At 43.0% G+C, this 23,628-nt stretch overlaps 1 protein-coding gene across 3 annotated transcripts in view; it reads right to left on the bottom strand.

Moving 5' to 3' along the window:
* The window catches only part of PLCL2 (phospholipase C like 2), a 208,145-nt gene that overhangs the window by 113,001 nt on the left and 71,516 nt on the right, over positions 1 to 23,628 (bottom strand). Inside the window, exon 2 of one of the 3 annotated variants that reach the window (XM_056519929.1) lies at positions 9,235 to 9,306. The exons of the other annotated variants lie outside the window; for them this stretch is intronic. Coding sequence (XP_056375904.1) covers positions 9,235 to 9,249 — 15 coding nt within the window. The 5' untranslated portion in view covers positions 9,250 to 9,306. The remainder of the gene's footprint in view (positions 1 to 9,234; positions 9,307 to 23,628) is intronic. 3 annotated transcript variants of the gene reach the window in all.

Raw genomic sequence — 23,628 nt, 5'->3', positions numbered from 1 at the left:
ACCTCACACAGGTATTATGGGACTTGTAGTTTGGCAGAGGGATTTCCAACAGGATATAACCATTCCTTAGTGTATTGATAATCTCTCAACATTTAGCCCCAAGACAACCATGGATCCTTCCTAAGACGCTCTATTACTGTCTGGCAGGTACATACTAAAATCACCTAATAGTGGGTGGTGGATAACCCCTTTAAAGGGGTACTCCGGTGCTTAGACATCTTATCCCCTATCCAAAGGATAGGGGATAATATGCCTGATCGCGGGAGTCCCGCCGGTGGGGACCCCGTGATCTTGCACGCGGCACCCCGTTTGTAATCAGTCCCCGGAGCGTGTTCGCTCCGGGACTGATTACCAGCGACTACAGGGCGGGCGGCGTGTGACGTCACGCCCCCGCCCCCGTGTGATGTCACGCTCCACCCCTCAATGCAAGCCTACGGGAGGGGGCGTGACATCTGACTAATGGGACCCCCTTCACAATCTTGAAAAGGGGCACCAAGACTTTATCTTCAATAGAGTTGTACCTGGATGGCCCTTCGTAAAGATGTACTCCGGCCCTAAGACATCTTATCCCCTATCTAAATGATATGTGATAAGATGTCTGATCGCGGGAGTCCCGCCTCAAAGTCTGAAGCCTCATGACTACGGGGCCAGAATATTGTGACGTCACGACTCTGCCCCCGTATTACGCCACGCCCAGCCCCCTCAATGCAAATCTATGGAAGGGGGCCATGATGGAGCCTCCAGCGCTGGCGTGCAGCTCACACAGGTGAATGCTGCATGAGATTGTGGGTGTCCCCGGCAGCGGGACCCCCACGATCAGACATCTTATGCCCTTTCCTTTAGATAGAGGATAAGATGTCTTAGGGCCGGAGTACCCCTTTAACCCTCTATGCAGATTCCAGAGATAGTGGAGAACATTCAAAACAAAAACTGTGGGCCTTGTTCTCACGATCGTAGAGGGCCCAGCAGACCTTCCCAGATCTGACACTTATGCAGTGGATAAGGGATAATTGTTATAACTCGGAATATCCTTTTACTATGCAAGTGCTAAACTTTTATGTATTATCCAGTCTAAAAAAAAAAATGTATACCAAATCTGCAGGATAGGGTATCAGTGTCAGATCGTGGGTGGGTCTGACCGCTGGGACCCCCCATGATCTCCTGCCTGATGCCCCGGCTCTCTGCATGAATGAAGTGTATTGACTATGGCACGAACCGGTAGCCAACACGCCACTTCCATGTATCGCTGTAGGAGAGTCGGAGACATGGAAACAGAGTAGACTAGCAAAGTTAGCAGAGTCAATTTCTACAAAATTGTAAACCAACAAGCACTTAAAAAGAGAAAATAAAATGCATTCACCCAAGTTTTTACTTGGTGTTTTGTCTTGGTTTCCTTTTTTTCTGCTATGAGGGACCTTTGAGTATAGCGACTGTAAAGCGCGCACCATGCCGCATTATGTTTCCAGTTCTGATGTCTTCTATTGTTTATAGACTCATTTCTAGTCACAAAAGTTATTATATATTTCTTTACTTAAAAATTAAGAAGGAAAATGTGAAAACAACCGATTTCCTCCATCCTAGGAAAAAGCAAACCCGGCACATCATGTCCTTTGTAACTGAAATTCAGACTCCTCCATAATGTGTCCTGTGGTTTTTATGTTGAAAGCGAAACACACATGACATGGTGAATTGTAGATTGCAGTAGGAGTATTATGTAACACAGTGAGCAACTGGAAATATAGGAAACTGTATAAGATCCATGTATGAACCTTTAACTAGATAATTGCTGTAAGAATACCAAGGGCTCGCACCACAATGTCCTATTTGTAGGGGATGTTTGCTGTCCAGAACTTGTTCATCCATGGATAATTACATATGGAGCCATATAAATCCGTATGCAGTTTTCTCTACCCTTTTCTGTCATTTCTGTAGACCAATTCCTCTATTTAAAGGGGTACTCCGCTGCTTAGCGTTTGGAACAAACTGTTCCGAACGCTGGAGCCGGGAGCATGTGACGTAATAGCCCCGCCCCCTCATGATGTCACGCCCCACCCCCTCAATGTAAGTCTATGGGAGGGGCGTCACGCCCCCTCCCATAGACTTACATTGAGGGGGAGGGGCACGACAGTATGAGGGGGTGGGGCTATGACGCCACGAGCTCCCGGCGCCGGCTCAAGCGTTTGGAATAGTTTGTTCCAAATGCTGAGCAGTGGACTACCCCTTTAACTTTCCTTAACTTAGTGGACATATAAAATTTTTAGCTCATTCCCTGCTTAAAGCGTACCCGTCAGATCCAACAAAAACTTTTTTTTAAAATATATGACTCAATACCTAATCGACCATGTACATCTAATTTTTATGTGTCTAGCACCTTTATTTATTTTTTATTACACTTTTAATTTAGCTCACTAGTCTAAATTCCTCTCAAAGGGAGGGGGTGTGGCCTCACTGTGCAGGTCTCCGCCCCCTCCCTCAGTATGCTGTCTGCTCACATCTCCCCTAGCATTAGCAAAACTACAACTCCCAGCTTGTCCTCACTGACAGTAGCGGGACACAAGCTGACAGTGGGAGGATTTTTACTCCAGCTATGAGCCCCATGCTCACAGCTGTCAATCAAGGAAGTGTGTCCATGACGCATGGACACAGCAGGACTAGTATGTGTCCAAGCAGGCAGCGGGGGGGCAGTTGTTTGACTGGCTTTTTCAGTATGAAATACTGACAATTTTCTAATGAAAGCAATTGCAAAACCAATTGGTTATACATGCTTTACAACCTATAAAAAGTTTTTGTATCTGACAGTGCCCATTTAAGCAAAAGTTTTACATTCTTCACATATATTTTCATATAGATTTTTCTTGTGACCAATCAATAGAAACCTTTATTGTGGATTTTCAGGCTCCTGGTCCCATAGCTATACTGTAACTGAAACAATAGGTGTACCTGTGTGGGACTAAAGCCCACTAACTTTGAGCGGGTTTCCCTCGGGTGCTCCAGTTTCCTCCCAAACTTCCAAAACATACTGATAGGTGAATTTAGTATGTGAGCACTAATGGGGACAGGGACCAATTTGAGTGTACAGCACTGTAGAATATGTGTGTGCTATATAAATAAAGAATTATTATTATTATTAACTTTGCCTTCAAAGGGGTACCTCGGTGGAAAACTTACTATGGACAGTTCTTAAAATGGACAGAGATGTCAGCAGAGAGCACTGTGTGAGTGATGTCAGCAGAGAGCTCTGTGTTCCAAAAAGAAAAGAATTTCCTCTGTAGCATTAAGCAGCTAATAAGTACTGGAAGGATTAAGATTTTTTAATAGAAGTAATTTACAAATCTGTTTATCTTTCTGGCACCAGTTGATAAAAAAAAAAAGTTTTCCACCGGAGTACCCCTTTAAAGGCAAAGTTAATAATAATAATTCTTTATTTATATAGCACACACATATTCTACAGCGCTGTACACTGAAATTGGTCCCTGTCCCCAATGGTGCTCACATACTAAATTCACCTATCAGTATGTTATGGAAGTTTGGGAGGAAACTGGAGCACCCGAGGGAAACCCGCTCAAATGCTGGGAGAACATACAGACTTATTGCAGTTGTTGTCCTTGGTAGGATTTAAAACCCAGGACCCCTAGTTGCAAGGCAACAGTAGCTACCCATGGAGCCACCGTGTTACTGAAACTTATTGAGAGTCTCTCTTATAAATTGAGTTAAATTAGTGGACCTGCTGGGTTTTTAAATCATACCTGTCATTTGCAAAAAAAAAGATTCATATAATATATATAATAACATTATAAGTATATTTGCTATATACATTGGTTAAAAAATGTGTATATTTTTTGGGGAAAAAATCAGGAAGTCATGACTGGAAGGGCAGGGCTCTAAACAGAGCCCTGCTTGTCCTCAGTGTACAGAGCCCTGCTTGTCCTCAGTGTACAGAGCCCTGCTTGTCCTCAGTGTACAGAGCCCTGCTTGTCCTCGGTGTACAGAGCCCTGCTTGTCCTCGGTGTACAGAGCCCTGCTTGTCCTCGGTGTACAGAGCCCTGCTTGTCCTCGGTGTACAGAGCCCTGCTTGTCCTCGGTGTACAGAGCCCTGCTTGTCCTCAGTGTACAGAGCCCTGCTTGTCCTCAGTGTACAGAGCCCTGCTTGTCCTCAGTCCACAGAGCCCTGCTTGTCCTCAGTGTACAGAGCCCTGCTTGTCCTCAGTGTACAGAGCCCTGCTTGTCCTCAGTGTACAGAGCCCTGCTTGTCCTCAGTGTACAGAGCCCTGCTTGTCCTTACTGTACAGAGCCCTGCTTGTCCTCACTGCACAGAGCACTGTTTGACCTCAGTGTACAGAGCCCTGCTTGTCCTCAGTGTACAGAGCCTTGCTTGTCCTCAGTGAACAGAGCCCTGCTTGTCCTCGGTGTACAGAGCCCTGCTTGTCCTCGGTGTACAGAGCCCTGCTTGTCCTCGGTGTACAGAGCCCTGCTTGTCCTCAGTCCACAGAGCCCTGCTTGTCTTCAGTGTACAGAGCCCTGCTTGTCCTCAGTGTACAGAGCCCTGCTTGTCCTCAGTGTACAGAGCCCTGCTTGTCCTCAGTCCACAGAGCCCTGCTTGTCCTCAGTGTACAGAGCCCTGCTTGTCCTCAGTGTACAGAGCCCTGCTTGTCCTCAGTGTACAGAGCCCTGCTTGTCCTCACTGCACAGAGCACTGTTTGACCTCAGTGTACAGAGCACTGTTTGACCTCAGTGTACAGAGCCCTGCTTGTCCTCAGTGTACAGAGCCTTGCTTGTCCTCGGTGTACAGAGCCCTGCTTGTCCTCGGTGTACAGAGCCCTGCTTATCCTCGGTGTACAGAGCCCTGCTTGTCCTCGGTGTACAGAGCCCTGCTTGTCTTCGGTGTACAGAGCCCTGCTTGTCCTCACTGCACAGAGCCCTGCTTGTCCTTACTGTACAGAGCCCTGCTTGTCCTCAGTCCACAGAGCCCTGCTTGTCCTCAGTGTACAGAGCCCTGCTTGTCCTCAGTGTACAGAGCCCTGCTTGTCCTCAGTGTACAGAGCCCTGCTTGTCCTTACTGTACAGAGCCCTGCTTGTCCTCACTGCACAGAGCACTTTTTGTCCTCACTGCACAGAGCACTGTTTGACCTCAGTGTACAGAGCCCTGCTTGTCCTCAGTGTACAGAGCCCTGCTTGTCCTCAGTGTACAGAGCCCTGCTTGTCCTCAGTGTACAGAGCCCTGCTTGTCCTCGGTGTACAGAGCCTTGCTTGTCCTCGGTGTGCAGAGCCCTGCTTGTCCTCGGTGTACAGAGCCCTGCTTATCCTCGGTGTACAGAGCCCTGCTTGCCCTCGGTGTACAGAGCCCTGCTTGTCCTCGGTGCACAGAGCCCTGCTTGTCCACCTACACTTCCTGTATTTTGTCCCAGCCACAAAGGCAATAGCTGCAGGGACAAGAAATCATTTTTTCACCCAAGACAGCATTTTTAGTTAACCAAAGTATATTACAAATATACATAAAATATCATTTTCTACATTATATAAAAAGTTTTTGCAAATGATAGTGCCCATTTAACACATTTTTACACCATTTTACACTACTGTTTAGTAGAAAAAGTTTAATGCAAGTGTTATTTTTAAAGGGTGAGGGATTAAGTTAGTGGGCTTCAGTCCCCTTAGGACAGTGTTTTCCAACCAGGGTGGTCCAGCTTTTGTAAAAATACATCTCCCAGCAGTTGTAGTTTTGCAACAGCTGGAGGCACCCTTGTTGGAAAACACTGCCTTAGGGGATTACTCCCCAAGGGAATTTAGACCATACGGATTTGCCCACTGACTTTCTGGGATCTTGTTGTTATTTAGTGCCATTGTGTGATCGTTACATAATCAGAATTGATTTTCACCCCATTGGAGTCCTGTGTGTATGAAACGAAGCTCTTTCTCCTAGAAGGAGTAGAAATTGTGCAGCAGATTTGTTCCCATAGTATGCTACCTTTAAACAGGAGAGTATAGTATAGGGATACGTATTTCTTCATATGAAATATGTCATGATAAACAGAAACCTGCTGCATTAAGTGATTTTAGGGCCTTGTTCACATCTGTTCCAATGCTATTGTAGTGGTATAGTGGAAAACCAGCTGAGTGGTATGCAGACATATACCACAGTGTATTCACTTGAAGCCCGCAAAGAAATAGTATTTACTGAGAGATGGATGGAACATATTTACTTTTAGACTCCTTTAGACTCCTTTAGACTGTCTACTGGAATTAATGGATCCGACGCAAGTACATGTGTTATATGAAGGCATGCCATTCAGCCAAATTTCTGAACTACCGTATATACTCCAATATAAGCAGAGTTTTTCTGCACGATTTTTCATGCTGAAAACGCCCCTCCTGGGCTTATACTCTAAACTCTCCGCGTAGTGACGTTGCCTTGACAACGACGCACAGGGACGTCCGTGCGCAGCAGACATCTCTGCGCATAAACATCCCTGTGCGTCTTCGTCAAGGCAACGTCACTAGTCCGGGGCCTGCCCGGAGCGGAGAAGAGGGCCTCCCGGTGAAAATGGACAGCCCGGAACGACTAACCCTACCCACCGGACGGTCCCTGCAGCACAGATGGCCCGGACCAGCTCCCCCTTCCTTCCCATCGAGGGGAGGTGAGTAGAAAACTAAAGGGGATTCTGGATGATGACGAAAGCCGCAGCGGTCTTCAACCTGCGGACCTCCAGAGGTTTCAAAACTACAACTTCCAGCATGCCCGGACAGCCGATGGCTGTCCGAGCATGCTGGGAGTTTTAATTTTGCAACATCTGGAGGTCCGCAGGTTGAAGACCACTGATGAAGGGATTGACAGGCGGTGATGATGAAGGGGGGGGGGGATGATGACGGGGGTGTTAATGACAGGGTGATGATGACGGGGGTGTTAATGACGGGGGTCTGGATGATGACAGGGGGGATGATGACATGGGGGATGATGTATTTCCCACCCTAGGCTTATAGTCGAGTCAATAACTTTTCCTGGGTTTTTGGGGTAAAATTAGGGGCATCGGCTTATATTCGGGTCGGCTTTTACTCGAGTATATACGGTATATCAAAAGCCTTCTGTAAAATTTGATTTGAATGAGACCTAACACTGTTCTGGAATTATGTACTCACACTGTAAAAAAAAAGAGGAATAAGAATTTATATTAGAGAGGTGTTTTTTTTTTTATTAAATTTTTTTTTTGATTATTCACACACAATTCAAGCCTCCAAAGAAAAAAACAGTGCACAGTAAATTATTCATGTTCTTCAAGAGTCAGAAGAAATGTACATGATCTCCAGGCTCTATGTTCTGCTTTATACTGGCCGTATCCAGGAAAGGACACAATACAAATAAAAATCACTAGCTTTCTTTCCCACAAGCATTCATTCCGCAGCACAGGCTTCTCTCTGGCTCGCCTGTTGTCCTGCTATCGTTTAGTGTAGGCGTTTTGTATGCAGGATTCCAAAACTCTACGTCACTGACTGTATGTGTAATAATACAGATGGTTATTTTTAGAGAACTCCCCAAGTCTGACTGATTTCCATCTGTCAATTGCTGTAAACTATGCAGTCAACTCTGCGGGATCTATTTTGAGTTGAAAAAAATCCCTAAAAAGCCTGAAAAAGGGTTTTGAGTAGAAATCTCATAAATCTCTGAATGGAGGTGACTGCTGGGAATGACAATGATTCTGGTGCAGTGTCTTGGAGAAGAGATGGACACTTTTGCACAATTGCTTTCCACTATAGGAAAAGGGGACTAAGAAAAAAAAGCTGTGTGTGTCTTTTTTTTTAAAATCAATTCTTTATTTTTGTTTTAAGAAAATGAAACAGTATATAAACAGTAACATGAGGTGGGTGTCAACGCCACCCAGGCAATAACATCGTGGGGTCAACAGGTCCATAGTAAAACATACAGGCATTGTCTACGCAGAGACATTATGATAGAAGCCATAGGTACAGGGCCTGTCATCCAATCAGAGAATTAGCATGTGATTCAAAGAAGAAGAGAGAGTTGTAGAAGACAGGGTGAAGAAGAGGTAAAGAGAGGGAAAATGAGGACAGAAAGGTGGGGGGGGGGGGAGAGGAGAGAGGGAGCGGGAATGTGAAAGAGGTAAGGGGGGGAGGAATCCAAGTAGATGCGGAGCTGGACAGAATGGGTCTAAGGATGAGGTGTGTGGGGCAAATGGGAGAATAGAAAGAAGGTGGGGTTATTCGGTAGACAGGACTCACAAGGGGAGACAAACATGAGACAACGACCTGGTGGAAGAGGAAGGGTGTGTGTCTTATCTTATCTGACTATCCTATGCTGACGTCTTGTTTCTCAATTTGAGAGACGTCCCGTAAGGCTCACTTTTTGGACACCTGTCAACATCCATTGAAAACAATGAATGTCTGTGTGCACTGCAATAGCACAGGTGTTTGTACAAGTGTTAAAGGGGGTGGTCCGGGGGTAAATCATTTTTTATGTGTATCGGGGAGAAGTGCAAGAATAAGCAAGATGGAATACTCACCTATCCCAATCCCCTGCAGCACCAATGTTAGTTTTTGGTTCCTGGTGACACACAAGCGTGAAGTCCTCAACCAATCACTGACTGAGGCGGAACACTCCTGTGGCCAATGATTGGTCGAGCGGGGTACTTTCTATACAGGGACAATGTGTCAACATGAATCGGGAAGTAGTGATAGTAAATGAAGACAAGGAGTGGCAGTGCTTTTCATTACACTGCCCCAGTCAGTTTTTTTTCACCCTGGACAACCCCTTTATTCAGCATTTTGATATCCCACTCATATCTTACAGAGTTGCCAGGAGTTCTAATAGTTATCCTGCCGCCGCACCAACATTGAAGTTGTGCTTTAACATATGCTTTAGCATGCCTGTGAGTTGGAAATTTAAGGGGTGAACAAGTGTTCACACCTAAGGCTACCCCTGCCTGTGCCCGTGTGCCCCTTGGAATTTTTTTTAGATTGCTGCTTGTATTTGTTATTATAACTTAAATAAACTATATCTATTCACTTAGCTATTGTGTGACAACCTTTGTCACCGGTAACGAAAACTTGTTATTGTTGGTAAATAACCTAAGCCAGGGCTGCACAAACTGGGGAGCGGAAAATTTCTGATCACCACAGAAGCCAGTCCTATTGCATCAGCAATTCACAAGACAAGGATTTAAATAAAAACGACATAAAATTTACAAAATTTTAAAAAGTATTTACAAAATACACTATACTCACCTTGCCAGTTCCCATGCAGGTGATCTGATCTGTCCCGGATACCTTTGTTTGCTTACTCTAATGATGCGTCATCTGGGTAAATAAACAGAAGTGATAAGGGTGGACCAGAACTCTTGGACTTAGCAAGGGGGGTATTCTGTATTTTATTTTACACCAATAGTAGACTGTCATTTGTTTTGTATTTAAATCAGAAAACCCCTTTAGGGCACAACAAAAAGGAATATAGTCAACAAACCAACCAGCGTGCCTCATGCTGTTGCAAAACTACAACTCTCAGCAAGCCCGAACAGCCTTTGACTGGTCTACGATAATGATAATAATAACAAATTATGGTAACCGTTCCTATTTTTTAGAAAGAAAATGAAAACATGAGCAACTGCATCAATAGCGGCATATACATTCTGCACTAAAACAAGTTTTCTGTGAGTTTATAGAGGCAATAGTATCTTCATCAGGCTTGGTGTCCCTGAGTGAACCCAAATTTAGTCGACCTAATTAGGTTTTGTTGCTTAGGGCTCAGCTATCAAACAGACACATGGCTCTCAAGAAATGTAATAAGAGATGGGTATTTGACTACTGATATTGGAGACCAATCAAAGTAATTATTTCTTGTAGATATATTATAATAATTTTCAGTTTATACAGCATCAAGAATTTCTTTAGCAGTCGCTAACCATCCAATGTAAAGCACCTTTACTTGATAGAGTCCATCTCTATACAATCAGTAAAATTGCCATACACAGTGGATAAGGTTGGATGCAGCTTAAAGGGGTACTCCCGTGGAAAACCTTTTTTCTTTTTTTTAAATAAACTGGTGCCAGAAAGTTAAACAGATTTGTAAAACACTTCTATTAAAAAATCTCAATCCTTCCAGTACTTTTTAGGGGCTGTATACTAAAGAGAAATCCAAAAAAGAAATACATTTCCTCTGATGTCATGACCACAGTGCTCTCTGCTGACCTCTGCTGTCCATTTTAGGAACTGTCCAGAGCAGCATATATTTGCTATGGGGATTTTCTCCTGCTCTGGACGGTTCCTAAAATGGAGAGCAGAGGTCAGCAGAGAGAACTGTGGTCATGACATCAGAGGAAATGCATTTCTTTTTTGGATTTCTCTTTAGTATACAGCCCCTAAAAAGTACTGGAAGGATTAAGATTTTTTGATAGAAGTGATTTACAAATCTGTTTAACTTTCTGGCACCAGTTGATTTAAAAAAAAAAAAAGTTTTCCACGAGAGTACCCCTTTAAATCAGGATCAGCCAACAAATGATGTTCAAATGACAAGTAGATTTTTGCTGCAGATATGCCACAAATATAATGCGGATCCACATAAAATCTTCCCCCATTGTCATTCAGTAGGGCAGATCCTTGGCATTTGCATGTGGCATCACATTCATTGTTCTAGCTGATGATTTTTTTTTTCCCTAAACCGTGGCCATAAAACCCAAAAGTTGGATTGGGTATGTTGAATTTCAATAATTTTAATGTCATTGTACAATTTGTATGAACAGGACCTTGGAGTGTCTAACCTTGGTAAGCTCCAAAAACACCATAGATTTTCTAAGTCAGTAAAACTAAAATTCCTTTGGTCCTCCAAAAGAGAAGACGCTTATGTCATCCTTTATCTACACAAAACATTTTCATCCGTCCTGACTGTTTTAAAATGCAAGATACGCTGACCTAGCCAATCAATGGGTGAGACTGGTAACTGCTATGAAACCACTACTCCTTGCAGACCAAGCACCATGTAGACAGCAGTTTTGGAGGATTGACAAAAGGTAAATACAACTTTATTTTGTTTTTTATTATTTTTATGTCAACCTTATGGACAGCCCCTTTAGAAGAGGTTGAAGAACTTGCTGGTTTCAATAATAGTAGGCCATTCAGGAGAATCAATGCAGCATGGGATAATCTTAAAGACATTCTTGGCAGAATCTTATAGGTTAGGCCTATGGAAAAAAAAAAACTATTTGGATGGTATACAGGGATTACAGAATAAAAGACGGCATTGTTGGTAAGATTATAGATTAAAGGGGTACTGCGGTGGAAATTATTATTTTTTTAATCAACTGGTGTCAAAAAGTTAAACAGATTTGTAAATTACTTCTATTCAAAAAATATTTACCCTTCCAGTATTTATTAGTAGCTGTTTGCTACAGAGGAAATTCTTTCCTTTTTGACATTTTTTTTGTGTTGTCCACAGTGCTCTCTGCTGACACATGATGCCCGTATCAGGAACTGGCCAGAGCAGGAGAAAATCCCCATAGCAAACCTATGCTGCTCTGAACAGTTCCTGATACGGACAGAGGTGTCAGCAGAAAGCACTGTGGACAAGACAAAAAAATAAAAAAAGAATAGAATTTCCTCTGTAGCATACAACTGCTAAGTACTGGCAGAATTGAAATTTTTAAATGGAAGTCATTTACAGATCTAATCCGTAGAAAAGAGAAAAGAAAACCAGGGCAACTCACCAAATACGTAAACTTCAAGCTTCTTTATTGATCCATGAAGGGTATAAACAGTGCAAGACACGGGTGGACAAACAACAGGGGGACGTTCGTTCGGGGCCCGAACGAACGTCCCCCTGTTGTTTGTCCACCCGTGTCTTGCACTGTTTATACCCTTCATGGATCAATAAAGAAGCTTGAAGTTTACGTATTTGGTGAGTTGCCCTGGTTTTCTTTTCTCTTTTCTACGGATTGTTTGCATTGGACTTTGCTATTACCAGTGAGCACCATCAGACGTGGTTGAGCCAGCAGAGGCATTGGATGTCAGGTGCTAACAATTAAGGAAGCAGTGCCGAGTTTGTTCTTTTCTACTATTTAATATCATTTACAGATCTGTTTACCTTTCTGGCACCAGTTCCCCTTTAAATAGTAACAAGAACATCTTAAAAGCCAAACTCACTAGAAAGATATTTTTGTCCACTACTACAATTCAAAATGACCAAACTTATACTTCACTACCAGACCTCAAACAATGAGATGTGATTGTTTGGCTCTCTGTTATGTTGGATTTTAATACAATGTGTTGTGTATTACAAGAGATGTAGCTTTTGAGGCCACAGTAGAGAAGTGGGACATGGGGTATATACAGTTTCACCCAGTTACCTCCCTCATCAGACTATGATAAATAGTGGCCTGAAATGCGCTGGATGACTTTTTTCTCCTATGTTCATGTTACAAAGTGGCCTATTTTCTGGATATTTTGCTTTTAACATTTTCTCAAAAGGTTTGAAGATACTCCAAGTTGGAATCAATGTTTCTTGTTAGTCAGTAAGTGTTGCTTATAAGAACAGTCCTAACACACACATATTGTGATACTGCGATACTGTTTTGTAGCCTTATCTATAAATAAATGATCATACAAACCTCTACTTGTGATCTTAAGAGGTTTCTCTTTGTAACACCACGAGAATAAAATGGTATTGAGTTACCAGGCCACATGGTGGTAGCTAAACAAGGCCTCTGATGGGCGCTCCGGAGAATCGTCGCCTCTAATTTGTCGATGCTTAACATGGATTTCAGGAGTTTGTTCACTTTTGCTGTGGGGAAGCTTCACACCACTGAACTAACAATCTGTCGCTGCGGCTGGCTTTTATTTAACACCTACAGGTACTCCAAATACATTTATAGTACTGTAATTGCAAAAGTAAGTGTCATGCTGGTTTATTATTTTCCAGTTGCATAGTTTAACTTGTAAAGTCAAAACAGTAAAGAGATATACAAACTCCAGATACTGAGTATTTTAAAGAAAGCTTGATAGCCAGCCACATTTTAGATAATCTGCAGTCTACTGCTTATGTTAAGACGACAATATATAAATACAGTTTTCTCTCGCCTCCTACTGCTTCTGATAAGAAAGTATACAAAATCATTTACAAGACAAGCAGAAAAGAAGAAGAGCAATACCATACATTGCTCTATTTGCCCAGGTTGAGTTTCCATAAACCCAATGATCTGGACAGCCCCAGATGGGAAAGTCAGATGCAAGAAGTTGAATACATTGCACTAAGGCTGGGCGGTATACCGGTTCATACCAAATACCGACATTTTTGTGCTGCACGATATGAATTTTAACCCATCCCGCACTACTGGTTTGGCCGCTCCCCCTCGGGAATGAATGAATCAGCACTGTGCTGTCCCCCCCTCCCCCCAAAAATTTTTTTTAGCCCAGCCCAGCGCTTTCCCCATCGGGGTACTACTCACATATGTCACCTGCAAGGGCAGCCCTCTTGTTTGTTGCGGCCGCCAGCGCTGACACTCTGTACCAGTGGTCTTCAACCTCCAGATGTCCGTAGGTTGAAGACCACTGCTCTATACTGTATCCCTATGCCCGGGCTGCATAAGGTAAACAAAATAAACTTTAACTCACCTTCCCCGTCATTCCGGACCAGCTTCCAAGGGAATGGAACGTCGGAAAGCCGTCAGGCTATCACCGGCCACAGCGATGTTCCGCCTCGGCCGGTGATAGGTTGAGCCCACTGTCATGTAAGAAGCCGGCTCCTTACATGACAGTGGGCTCAGCCTATCACCGGGGAGGCGGAACATCGCTGCGACCAGTGATAGGCTGACGGCTCTCCGACGTTCACGTCCCCAGCAAGAGTGTAAGGCCAATGTAGGAACATGTGTTAAAGTTTATTTTTGTTTACCATTTGCAGCCCAGGCATAGGGATACAGTATAGAGTGTCAGCGCCGGCAACAAACAGGAGGACGAGGAGGCAGCGCTTGCGGGTGACGTGAGTAGTACCCCGATGGGGACAGCACAGCGCTGGGCTAATAATTTTTTTTTTTGGGGGGGGGGGGGGGGGGGAAATAGCGTTATACACTGTGGAAACGCCATAAGTTACAAAAATACTGCGAAACACATATTTGGCCATACCGCCCAGCCCTACATTGCACCCGATGCACACCTCACTTCATAGGTTCAGAAGAAGCTTTGTGCTAGACCTATGGGCATGGTGTCAGACCTGTACACTAACTAGATAAACATTTTTTTTTTTTATCTTACACAACTACACTGGATTGCTAGACATATGTGAATGCATCTCAGACCAGTATGTGCCAACTTCAGCCCTTAAGAAACAACAACATGTCAAGAATGAAAGGGAATCTGTCATCTGCAATTCACATTCTATACTGGTGACACTGTTAGATAGTGGTTAGGACAAGTAGACACATGGTACCCTTCATATATCTGCCTGTGTTTACATAATGTAAAAAAATGCTTTTGTTATCCGGTGTCAAGTGTCAAAAAAGTGTTCCCAAGCCCCTGATATGTTCCAAACAGGAGTGCCTCCATCTCCATCAGTGTCCCCGAAGTTCTGAGGGCTGAAACACCTCCTCACCGCCCCCATGCCTGTCCCATGTTAATTTACGGTAAGCTGGAACCTGGAACCTTTTTCAATTCTCCCACATGCACCCAATTTTTATTACAGCGCAGGAACGAGATTTAAAGACAGAACTTGTCTTTCAGCAGAAAGTAAAGCAAGAATAGGGATGGGAGAGGGAGCAAGGATCTGATCCTTCACTTTAGAGGCTTAGGAACACTTATTTGACAGATCAACCCCACATACTGATCAAATAGAAATATAAAAAAAACATGTCAAACATAAAACGGAATATTCATATAGACACAATAAAATCCCTTAAAAAAGGGTACAAACCCTATCACGACTGGTCCCAAAATAATCTCCCCACATTAAAGGGGGAGATTATTTTGGGACCAGTCCTGATGGGTTTTGTACCCTTTTTTAAAGGGGTTTTATTGTGTCTATATGAATATTCCTTTTTGTTATGTTTGACATGTTTTTTTTTACTCCGCCCCTAGACATCTTATCCCCTATCGAGAGGATAGAGGATAAGTTGTCAGATCACGGGGGTGCCGCAGTTGGGGCTGCAGCACCCACCTGTTGCGGCTTCTGGCAGCGCTGGAGGCTCTCATCCTAACGCCTCATGACCACGGTGAAGTGAGATCATGATGTCACAACTCCGCCCCGTGTGACGTCACACCCCACCCCCTCAATGCAAGTCTATGCCGTCACAGACTTGTGCATTGAGGGGCTGGGCATGACTTCACACGGGGCGGAGTCGTGACATCACGATCTCACGTCACCGTGGTCGGGAGCTGGAGCCTTCGTCGTTTCCGGAAGCCGCAACAGGTGGGTGCTGCAGCCGAGATCCCAGTGGTCCCCAGCGGCGGGACCCCAGTGATCTGACATCTTATGCCCTATCCTTTGGATAGGGGATAAGATGTCTAGGGGCGGAGTACCCCTTTAAACACAAAATAAAAAACATAGTTGTATCACTGTAGAAATCACTAGTCAGATCACACATACGATACTGTGTAATGTGATCTCTCCCTTCCTGATCTATTTGCACCCAAGACTGTAACAATTACAAGAGCACCAAGTCTAAATTTAAAACAATATCTATACAGACTCTGAAGAAGAGTTGTTCATCTAGTAACTCATCCTCATTCCTAGATTTGCAGTCAGAAGGAAAACTGACTTCTACAATGGGCAATATTGCTTTCCTCTGGATCAACACTGCGGGGTAATACTTTCAACTGGGCAGATATAGGTCTTTTTCAGCCATATTTACTTTGTTACTGTTTTCCTAGGTCAAATAATTGCCATCTGAGTGATGTTAAACTACATAGCAAGTGAATTAGCGGTTGTTAAAAAAGGATCATATACTCAGTGCCATTATTGGGGCTGAACGGCTGCATTGCCCATTATTTGTGTAGCCACCAAGTTCCATTATTCTGAGAGAGAGGCTTCTGACATACAATGATTGTCAGCCCTGTATAAAAAACGTGATCAGCCAACAGGTCTATAGAATGTGGTGGATCTGGCTGGACAGAGGTGGCTTACAACCAGTGATCTGTTGACCTCTTCTATCATTTCTTGCTCTTTATAAAATGTCATTATTGTGTTCACTACAAGAAAATACCATCAACTTTACAGTGTTTTAAACAGGAAATATCATGTAAAAGTCTTTACTAAAGCCACTAACCCCGAATTTCAGTGGACAGCGTGTGATGCATTATTGGAATAGTCTAGGTCAGGTGCTCATGAAAAACCAAGAATATTAAAGACTGTGGTCTCATTGAATCTATTGTATAATGTTGTATCCTGATGTAGCAGTAAACATTTATTTGTAGTAAGCAATAACTATGTACTTTCTAAGCCTTAGCTGTATTATGAAAACATAGTGCAAACTAAGACTAAGACTTAAATGATTTAAACTAGGGATCGACCAATTATTGGTTTGGCCGATATTATCGGCCGATATTCACGATTTTGGGCGTTATCGGTATCGGCAATTACCTTGGACAGTGGTGGTGATAGGACTCAGGAGGACCCCCGGAAAGGCAGGGGGAGAGAAGCAGGTGGCGGCGGCGGCCTATGGCACCGCAAAAGCCGCTGCAGCTCATTGATTTAAAGCGCCCGCTTTAAATCAATGATCTGCAGCGGTGTCGGGGGGTGTTAAATAGCCGATAACTTATACCAGAATATCGGTATAAGTTATCGGCTATCGGCCCTAACCTCCACAGATTATCGGTATCAGTATCGGCCCTATATAATCGATATCGATCGATCCCTAATTTAAACCATTAATATATGTAATAAAGTACTAACCTGCTAGTACTGGGTAATGGGGAGGGTGATGGTTATTGCAAAGGTATTTTTATTTTTTTTCTACATTCCACCTTTTAGGAGATATGGGCAAAAATATTAATTTGCAAATGAGTATGATTGGTGCACTAGGGCGTTCCCTAGCCCCTTAGTGCACTACTACATCTGCCTGGCAGGCTCGATAATGCCCCCACATAAAGACACATAATCCTCCTCAGCTGATCTCACAACACATAGTAGCCACAACACTGCTGAGGAAGTTTATGCAGATTTAATTAGTTGGAGTTCTTACTGAACCTGCCGGACAGGTATATCGGTGCAGTTAGGGGCTAGAGAATGCCCCCATTCACCAAACATACTTTTTTGAACTAGGAGGTTAGTATAGGAGACCTTGCAGTCAGAAAGCCTTTAAGTAATACTACTTCACATTTCAAGTTTACATTTACATATTTTTCACCATTTACATAGGTATAATCATTGACCATAATGTAATCCAATAAGGACAGCAAATGATGCAAAAAATGTCATATAAAGATTTTGTTAAATGATGCATGATAAATTTTCATTCCCATCTCTGCCAATTAACCATGCTGTGAATTGGCTCTAAATCAACATTAAATATTAGCTTCCCGGCCCTCTGCACAGCTTCTAAAGGAACATATTAAGGTTAGAATTATATAATGCTGGACATTACACGCAACCACACTGTGTACTACAAACACAGCAAAACGGAAGTTTGTCAGTGTAGCAGAGCTTAGTTTGTGACATCTCTATAAGCTATGTTGAATTACAACGTGCAGTTAAGATGACGATCCTCCCTAAGCTACTCTATTACTTTAAAACTCTCCCAGTAAGGGTCTACCTCTCTGCCCTATGTTTCCAGATCTATCTTCTACACTTATCTCCTACCTCCCTGGGCAAAAGGCAAGTTAGGCTGCTCTTCCACATTCTCCTTGCTGCCAAGACTTTGATCGCTAAGTACTGGAAGACGGTTTCTCCCCTGTCAATGTTCAACCTCCTTGTCGGGGTGCGGGAGATCTGATCCCTAGAGTTGCTCACTGCCTCCTTGAATAATACAATTGCTCTGTTCTCATCTGTTTGGGAACCTTGAAATCGCTTATCTGATCAGCAACCTCCCTGATACCTACCCCCCCACCCCGCCCTCTTTGGTCTTTGTCTTCTGCGTTGTCAGTCTTCCGTGTTATCAGTCTTCTGTGTCTTCTGATTGCTCATTTCTATCTACTTCACATACGGTGACCCTACGTGTCTTTCCATATTAGTGCCTTCTTTCGTACTGGTTGCGATGTTACTCTGCTAAATTCATTGGACTTGCAGTTTCTCTACCTGTTCCTTCCCAGGCTTTTGTTTGCCTAGGTACTAAGCCTGACATACCTTTGGCTGTTGTTTACTTTGCTTTGTCATAAAAAAAATTACAGCTGAAAAAAAAATATTACAATATGCAGCCGTACACCATGCAAAAAGAAGAGATATCGTGTATAGAGTATATCGGCTACACGTATGCCAACAAATATAATAATATAGCTCCTTTAATAAATGATAAACAAATATAGATCCCCCTAGGAGAAAGGGTGCGTTTTTAAAACTTATCTTTTACTGTATTACGTTAAAATAACACCAAAGTAAACAAAAACGTGGATACCCAATAGAGAAATAATATATACAGTACAGACAAAAAGTTTGGACACACCTTCTCATTCAAAGAGTTTTTTCTCTTTTTTTCATGACTATGAAAAATTGTAGATTCACACTGAAGGCATCAAAATTATGAATTAACACATGTGAAATTATAGACATAACAAAAAAGTGTGAAACAACTGAAAATATGTCATATTCTAGGTTCTTCAAAGTAGCCACCTTTTGCTTTGATTACTGCTTTGCACACTCTTGGCATTCTCTTGATGAGCTTCAAGAGGTAGTCACCTGAAATGGTCTTCCAACAGTCTTGAAGGAGTTCCCAGAGATGCTTAGCACTTGTTGGCCCTTTTGCCTTCATTGGGTTCAGGTCTGGTGACTGTGGAGGCCAGGTCATCTGGCACAGCACCCCATCACTCTCCATCTTGGTCAAATAGCCCTTAAAAAGCCTGGAGGTGTGTTTGGGGGTCATTGTCCTGTTGTATAAATAAATGATGGTCCAACTTAACGCAAACCGGATGGAATAGCATGCCGCTGCAAGATGCTGTGGTAGCCATGCTGGTTCAGCATGCCTTCAATTTTGAATAAATCCCCAACAGTGTAACCAGCAAAGCACCCCCACACCATCACACCTCCTCCTCCATGCTTCCCGGTGGGAACCAGGCATGTAGAGTCCATCCGTTCACCTTTTCTGTGTTGTACAAAGACAAGGTGGTTGGAACCAAAGATCTCAAATTTGGACTCATCAGACCGCACAGATTTCCACTGGTCTAATGTCCATTCCTTGTGTCCTTTAGCCCAAACAAGTCTCTTCTGCTTGTTGCCTGTCCTTAGCAGTGGTTTCCTAGCAGATATTCTACCATGAAGGCCTGATTCACACAGTCTTCTCTTAACAGTTGTTCTAGAGATGTGTCTGCTGCTAGAACTCTGTGTGGCATTGACCTGGTCTCTAATCTGATCTGAGCTGCTGTTAACCTGTGATTTCTGAGGCTGGTGACTCGGATGAACTTATCCTCCGCAGCAGAGGTGACTCTTGGTCTTCCATTCATGGGGCACTCCGCATGTGAGCCAGTTTCTTTGTAGCTCTTAATGGTTTTTGTGACTGCACTTGGGGACACTTTCCACCCAGGATATGACATATTTTCAGTTGTTTCACACTTTTTTGTTACGTCTACAATTCCACATGTGTTAATTCATAGTTTTGATGCTTTCAGTGTGAATCTACAATTTTCATTGTCATGAAAATAAAGAAAACTCTTTGAATGAGAAGGTGTGTCCAAACTTTTGGTCTGTACTGTACATATGTGTACGATAAGGTGATACCAAGGGGCAGTACCTCCGCCTCAGAAGGAACTGCTCAAATACTCAGGAATTCCGCTAAGCCAGAGATTTAAGAGAACCATTTCACCAGCATGGGTACCCCGATGCAGTTCTTAGACAAGCATACAACTTTGCATTGGCACAGGATAGAACACAACTCCTCATACTTAAACGTAAGGAAATTACTCCACAACCAATGAGAATTATCAGTACGTTTGATGCCTACACAAGGGAAATTAGACAAATAATTTCCAGACATTGGGATATACTCAAGCTTGACCCAGACCTAGCTGATGTTATAGGCACTTCACCAGCAATAACATACAGAAGGGGAAAGAGCCTCCGAGATACCCTTACACACAGTCACCTGACCTCTAAATCTACAAGCACATGGCTTAGTGCAGCACGAGCCCGAGGCTGCAATAAATGCGGACACTGTAAAGCATGTGAAAATGTTCTAAAAACTAAGTATGTGATAGACCCCTGTACGGGGAGACAGTTAATCACTTTATCAATAGTAGCACTAGGGGAGTGGTATATGTGGCCATGTGCACCTGCGAGAAATATTATGTAGGTAAAACCACCCGAGAGTTGCGTAAGAGTGTTGGAGCACCTTGGAGATATCCATAATGGTAGGGATACACCTGTTGCCTTGCACATAAACATGCACCACCAAGGTGACATTAAACAGATCAAGTTCATGGGAGTTGAACAGGTTGTTCCCACACACCGGGGAGGGGATATCGACAAGGTGCTCTTGCAGAAAGAATTTAGGTGGATATACTACCTGCAAAGTCTGGCCCTGAGGGGACTAAATGAGCAACTTTGTTTTGCACCATTTCTATGAATACTGGTCCCCTTTGCTTTGAACACTACATATTCTAGTTACTATATGGTTGCCAGGTTTTACATACCTATTAATTAATTGCCGGGAGGTATATCCCCTACTGGAACTAGGTTACTACTTACTACTAATATACTTAATTCATAATTTATTTTATTTTATACTAGTCTCTATTACTGTAACTGTATAATTTTATGAGGATAAATACAAGCTAGAGTTTGTCGCAATGTGGGGGCCTTGAGATAGGTCCTCACATTAACCGGCATTATTTATGCCAATTCTATTACTGGAGATAATAAACTGGTTTGAGTGGCATTGGGGCTGCTCTGCCGGTGGGTCGTTCCCCCCTGTGGGCATTGGTGTCGCGGCGGTGGTGGTCGCCGCCCGGTGCTGCGCCATTTTATGCTAGGGACGTTAGGGACCCACTCTAAATAGGTGGCCTTGACGTGGCGAGTGGGCTTGTACTTTTTGATCAAAAATGTATACTAACAACCTGTTAGTTTTTGATATTATGCTGAGAAGAAGTCAGATCATTATACAAGATTGTAGATGTGCACCATGTCTGTTTTTCTACCCGAATTCATATATATATTAATATACTATCAGTCTGGAATATTTATTTGTCTAGCTTTAGGGATTAACCCTACACTCTGAAATTATCTATAATGAGTATGACATCTACACTGGTTGGTAACTTATCATTCCCATGTCTAGAGGTTACACAGACTTTAATATAGGGTTTTTCAGGCCAGTCACTGACTTTGCTAAATAATGGAATGGTCCACTACCTACATTATATATACTACTTGAGAAGGCTGGTCTAAAATCTGAGCTTTTATAAGTTTCAGTCATGTTTGCGCCCACGCTTGTAATGGGCTAACAGACGGGTGCTACATCATCCTGTAAGTAGGCTCTTCCTCAGTGTGGCATCACTGGGGACGGAGCTATAGGCAAATACTGGTGCGCTCACGTGATGTAAGACACGCCGGGGCGCTCACTAGCGCGCAGTCCCGGGCAAACGCACCGGGAATGCTGCCACTATAGTGTCTGAGTACTTCTAAGTATTCTCTACATATAGATATAACTTAGAGCAGCAGCTAAGTTCTCGTTGTATTATCTAACTAGTCCATCCATGGTATGTTCTCACTTTAGGTAGCGCCGATACCTTAAGGCTCCCTATATATCATATGAGGGGTAAGCAGGATAACTAAAAGGTGGTATTTCCCTCTGTTTCTTTTACAGATCCATGAATATGCATGATAACTTTGTACCCCAGGGAGAGAATATGTGGTGCTACGGTTCTAAACTACTATATATATATATATATATATATATATATATATATATGTGTGTGAGGGGTTCATTTTACATTGATATACCATTCTGACATTAATATACTATCTGAGTGTTCAATTATGCCATATAACATATGGTATTCGTGCCAACACATGTCCCTCCATGTTTCCCCTGAGGAAGCAGGCGTTATAAATACTCTATTCATATGCATGCAGAAACGCGTCGGGATTGGGAATGTTGTATGATATTTGTATGGTGCAATCTCATTATGCATTTATGTAGTCACTGCCACTAAGTAGTGATGTACATTTGTTTGACCCCTTAAAGTATTATTGCCCATTGTTAGCGGACCAGTGAACAGTTGACTTATCATAGGTGGACAATTTATCGTACACATATGTATATATTATTTCTCTATTGGGTATCCACATTTTTGTTTACTTTGGTGTTATTTTAACATAATACAGTAAAAGCTAAGTTTTAAGAAGGCACCCTTTTTCCTAGGGGGATCTATATTTGTCATGCAAAAAGGAGATAAGGAAACCACATGCTCTGCTGTCAGTTGACAGGTGTCAATTAATTAATACATTTTCATGAGGAAAAACAATATAAGGGAAGAATGCTTTTGATATTTATGGGGAAGGTAAATATTCACTAAAACAAACATGCCAGGAAAGTCAACAGGTCCTCTTTAAAGTGCATCTGTCACATAAAATAGGCTTGTGAAGCTGTACACATCGCTCAGTAGAGCTTTAAAAGTCTACTTCAGCCATACCTTGGATGATAATTTGAGGTATTTTTTTTTACCATGTCTGGATGTCTTCCTGAGCATACTTTAGTGTAGAAAAGTAGTTGTAAAAGTGTCCCATGTCCTAAGCTAATAAAGCCCAAGTAGACATCGGAGCATGAGGCCGCCTGAAGTAGTCACAGTGCTCCTGAATGTCACTTATGGGCAGGGATGGAGTGCACACTATTCTCGCTCACTCCCCCTATCCCTGCCTACTTACATACCCACCCTTGGTACCGGGTCCATAACCACAGTGATGGTCCCTACTTACAATAAGTGAGGGCAGTCCAGTAGAAATAATAAACTATAATGCAGATGGAGGTTGGGAAACAGAATGGAATCACTCAAACTAACTAAACATGCACACAATAAGTCGCTGCCCACAGTCCGAGTCGATACCAAGAGGTTTCAGATAAGCCAATTCACAGAGCCAGGAGAAGAATCAGAGAGCGGAGCCAAAAGGTCAAAATGACCTTATAACAGATTCAATATAACAGATTCAATTTAAATGCTAGCTAGGAGTACACAGAGCTCTTTAGCAGGCAAGGTGTGAGAGCAGACTGCCAGCTTATATAGGAGCCAGAACAGGTGCTCTGATCAAGGTAAGCTGACCAGTCTCAGCAGACAGGTGTAACCATAGAAACCAGACCAAACAAAAGCTCTCAGTGCAGATTAACCCTTCGGGTCCTTACACTGACATGTTAGGAAACATTATTTTACCCTACACAATCTGCTGCCACCAGTTAAATAGGGTAAAATCTTGTCACAGGCTAGGTTCACATCCTATTTCCCCAAATTATTGGTGGGATCTGTTGCCAACCTGCCAAAATATGTCAAAATAAGTATACTGTTGCA

This window comes from Hyla sarda, chromosome 5 (assembly GCF_029499605.1).
Source record: "Hyla sarda isolate aHylSar1 chromosome 5, aHylSar1.hap1, whole genome shotgun sequence".
Classification (NCBI taxonomy): domain Eukaryota; kingdom Metazoa; phylum Chordata; class Amphibia; order Anura; family Hylidae; genus Hyla; species Hyla sarda.
Note: the sequence above shows the minus strand (reverse complement) of the source record. Positions and strands in the feature narration are given on the sequence as shown.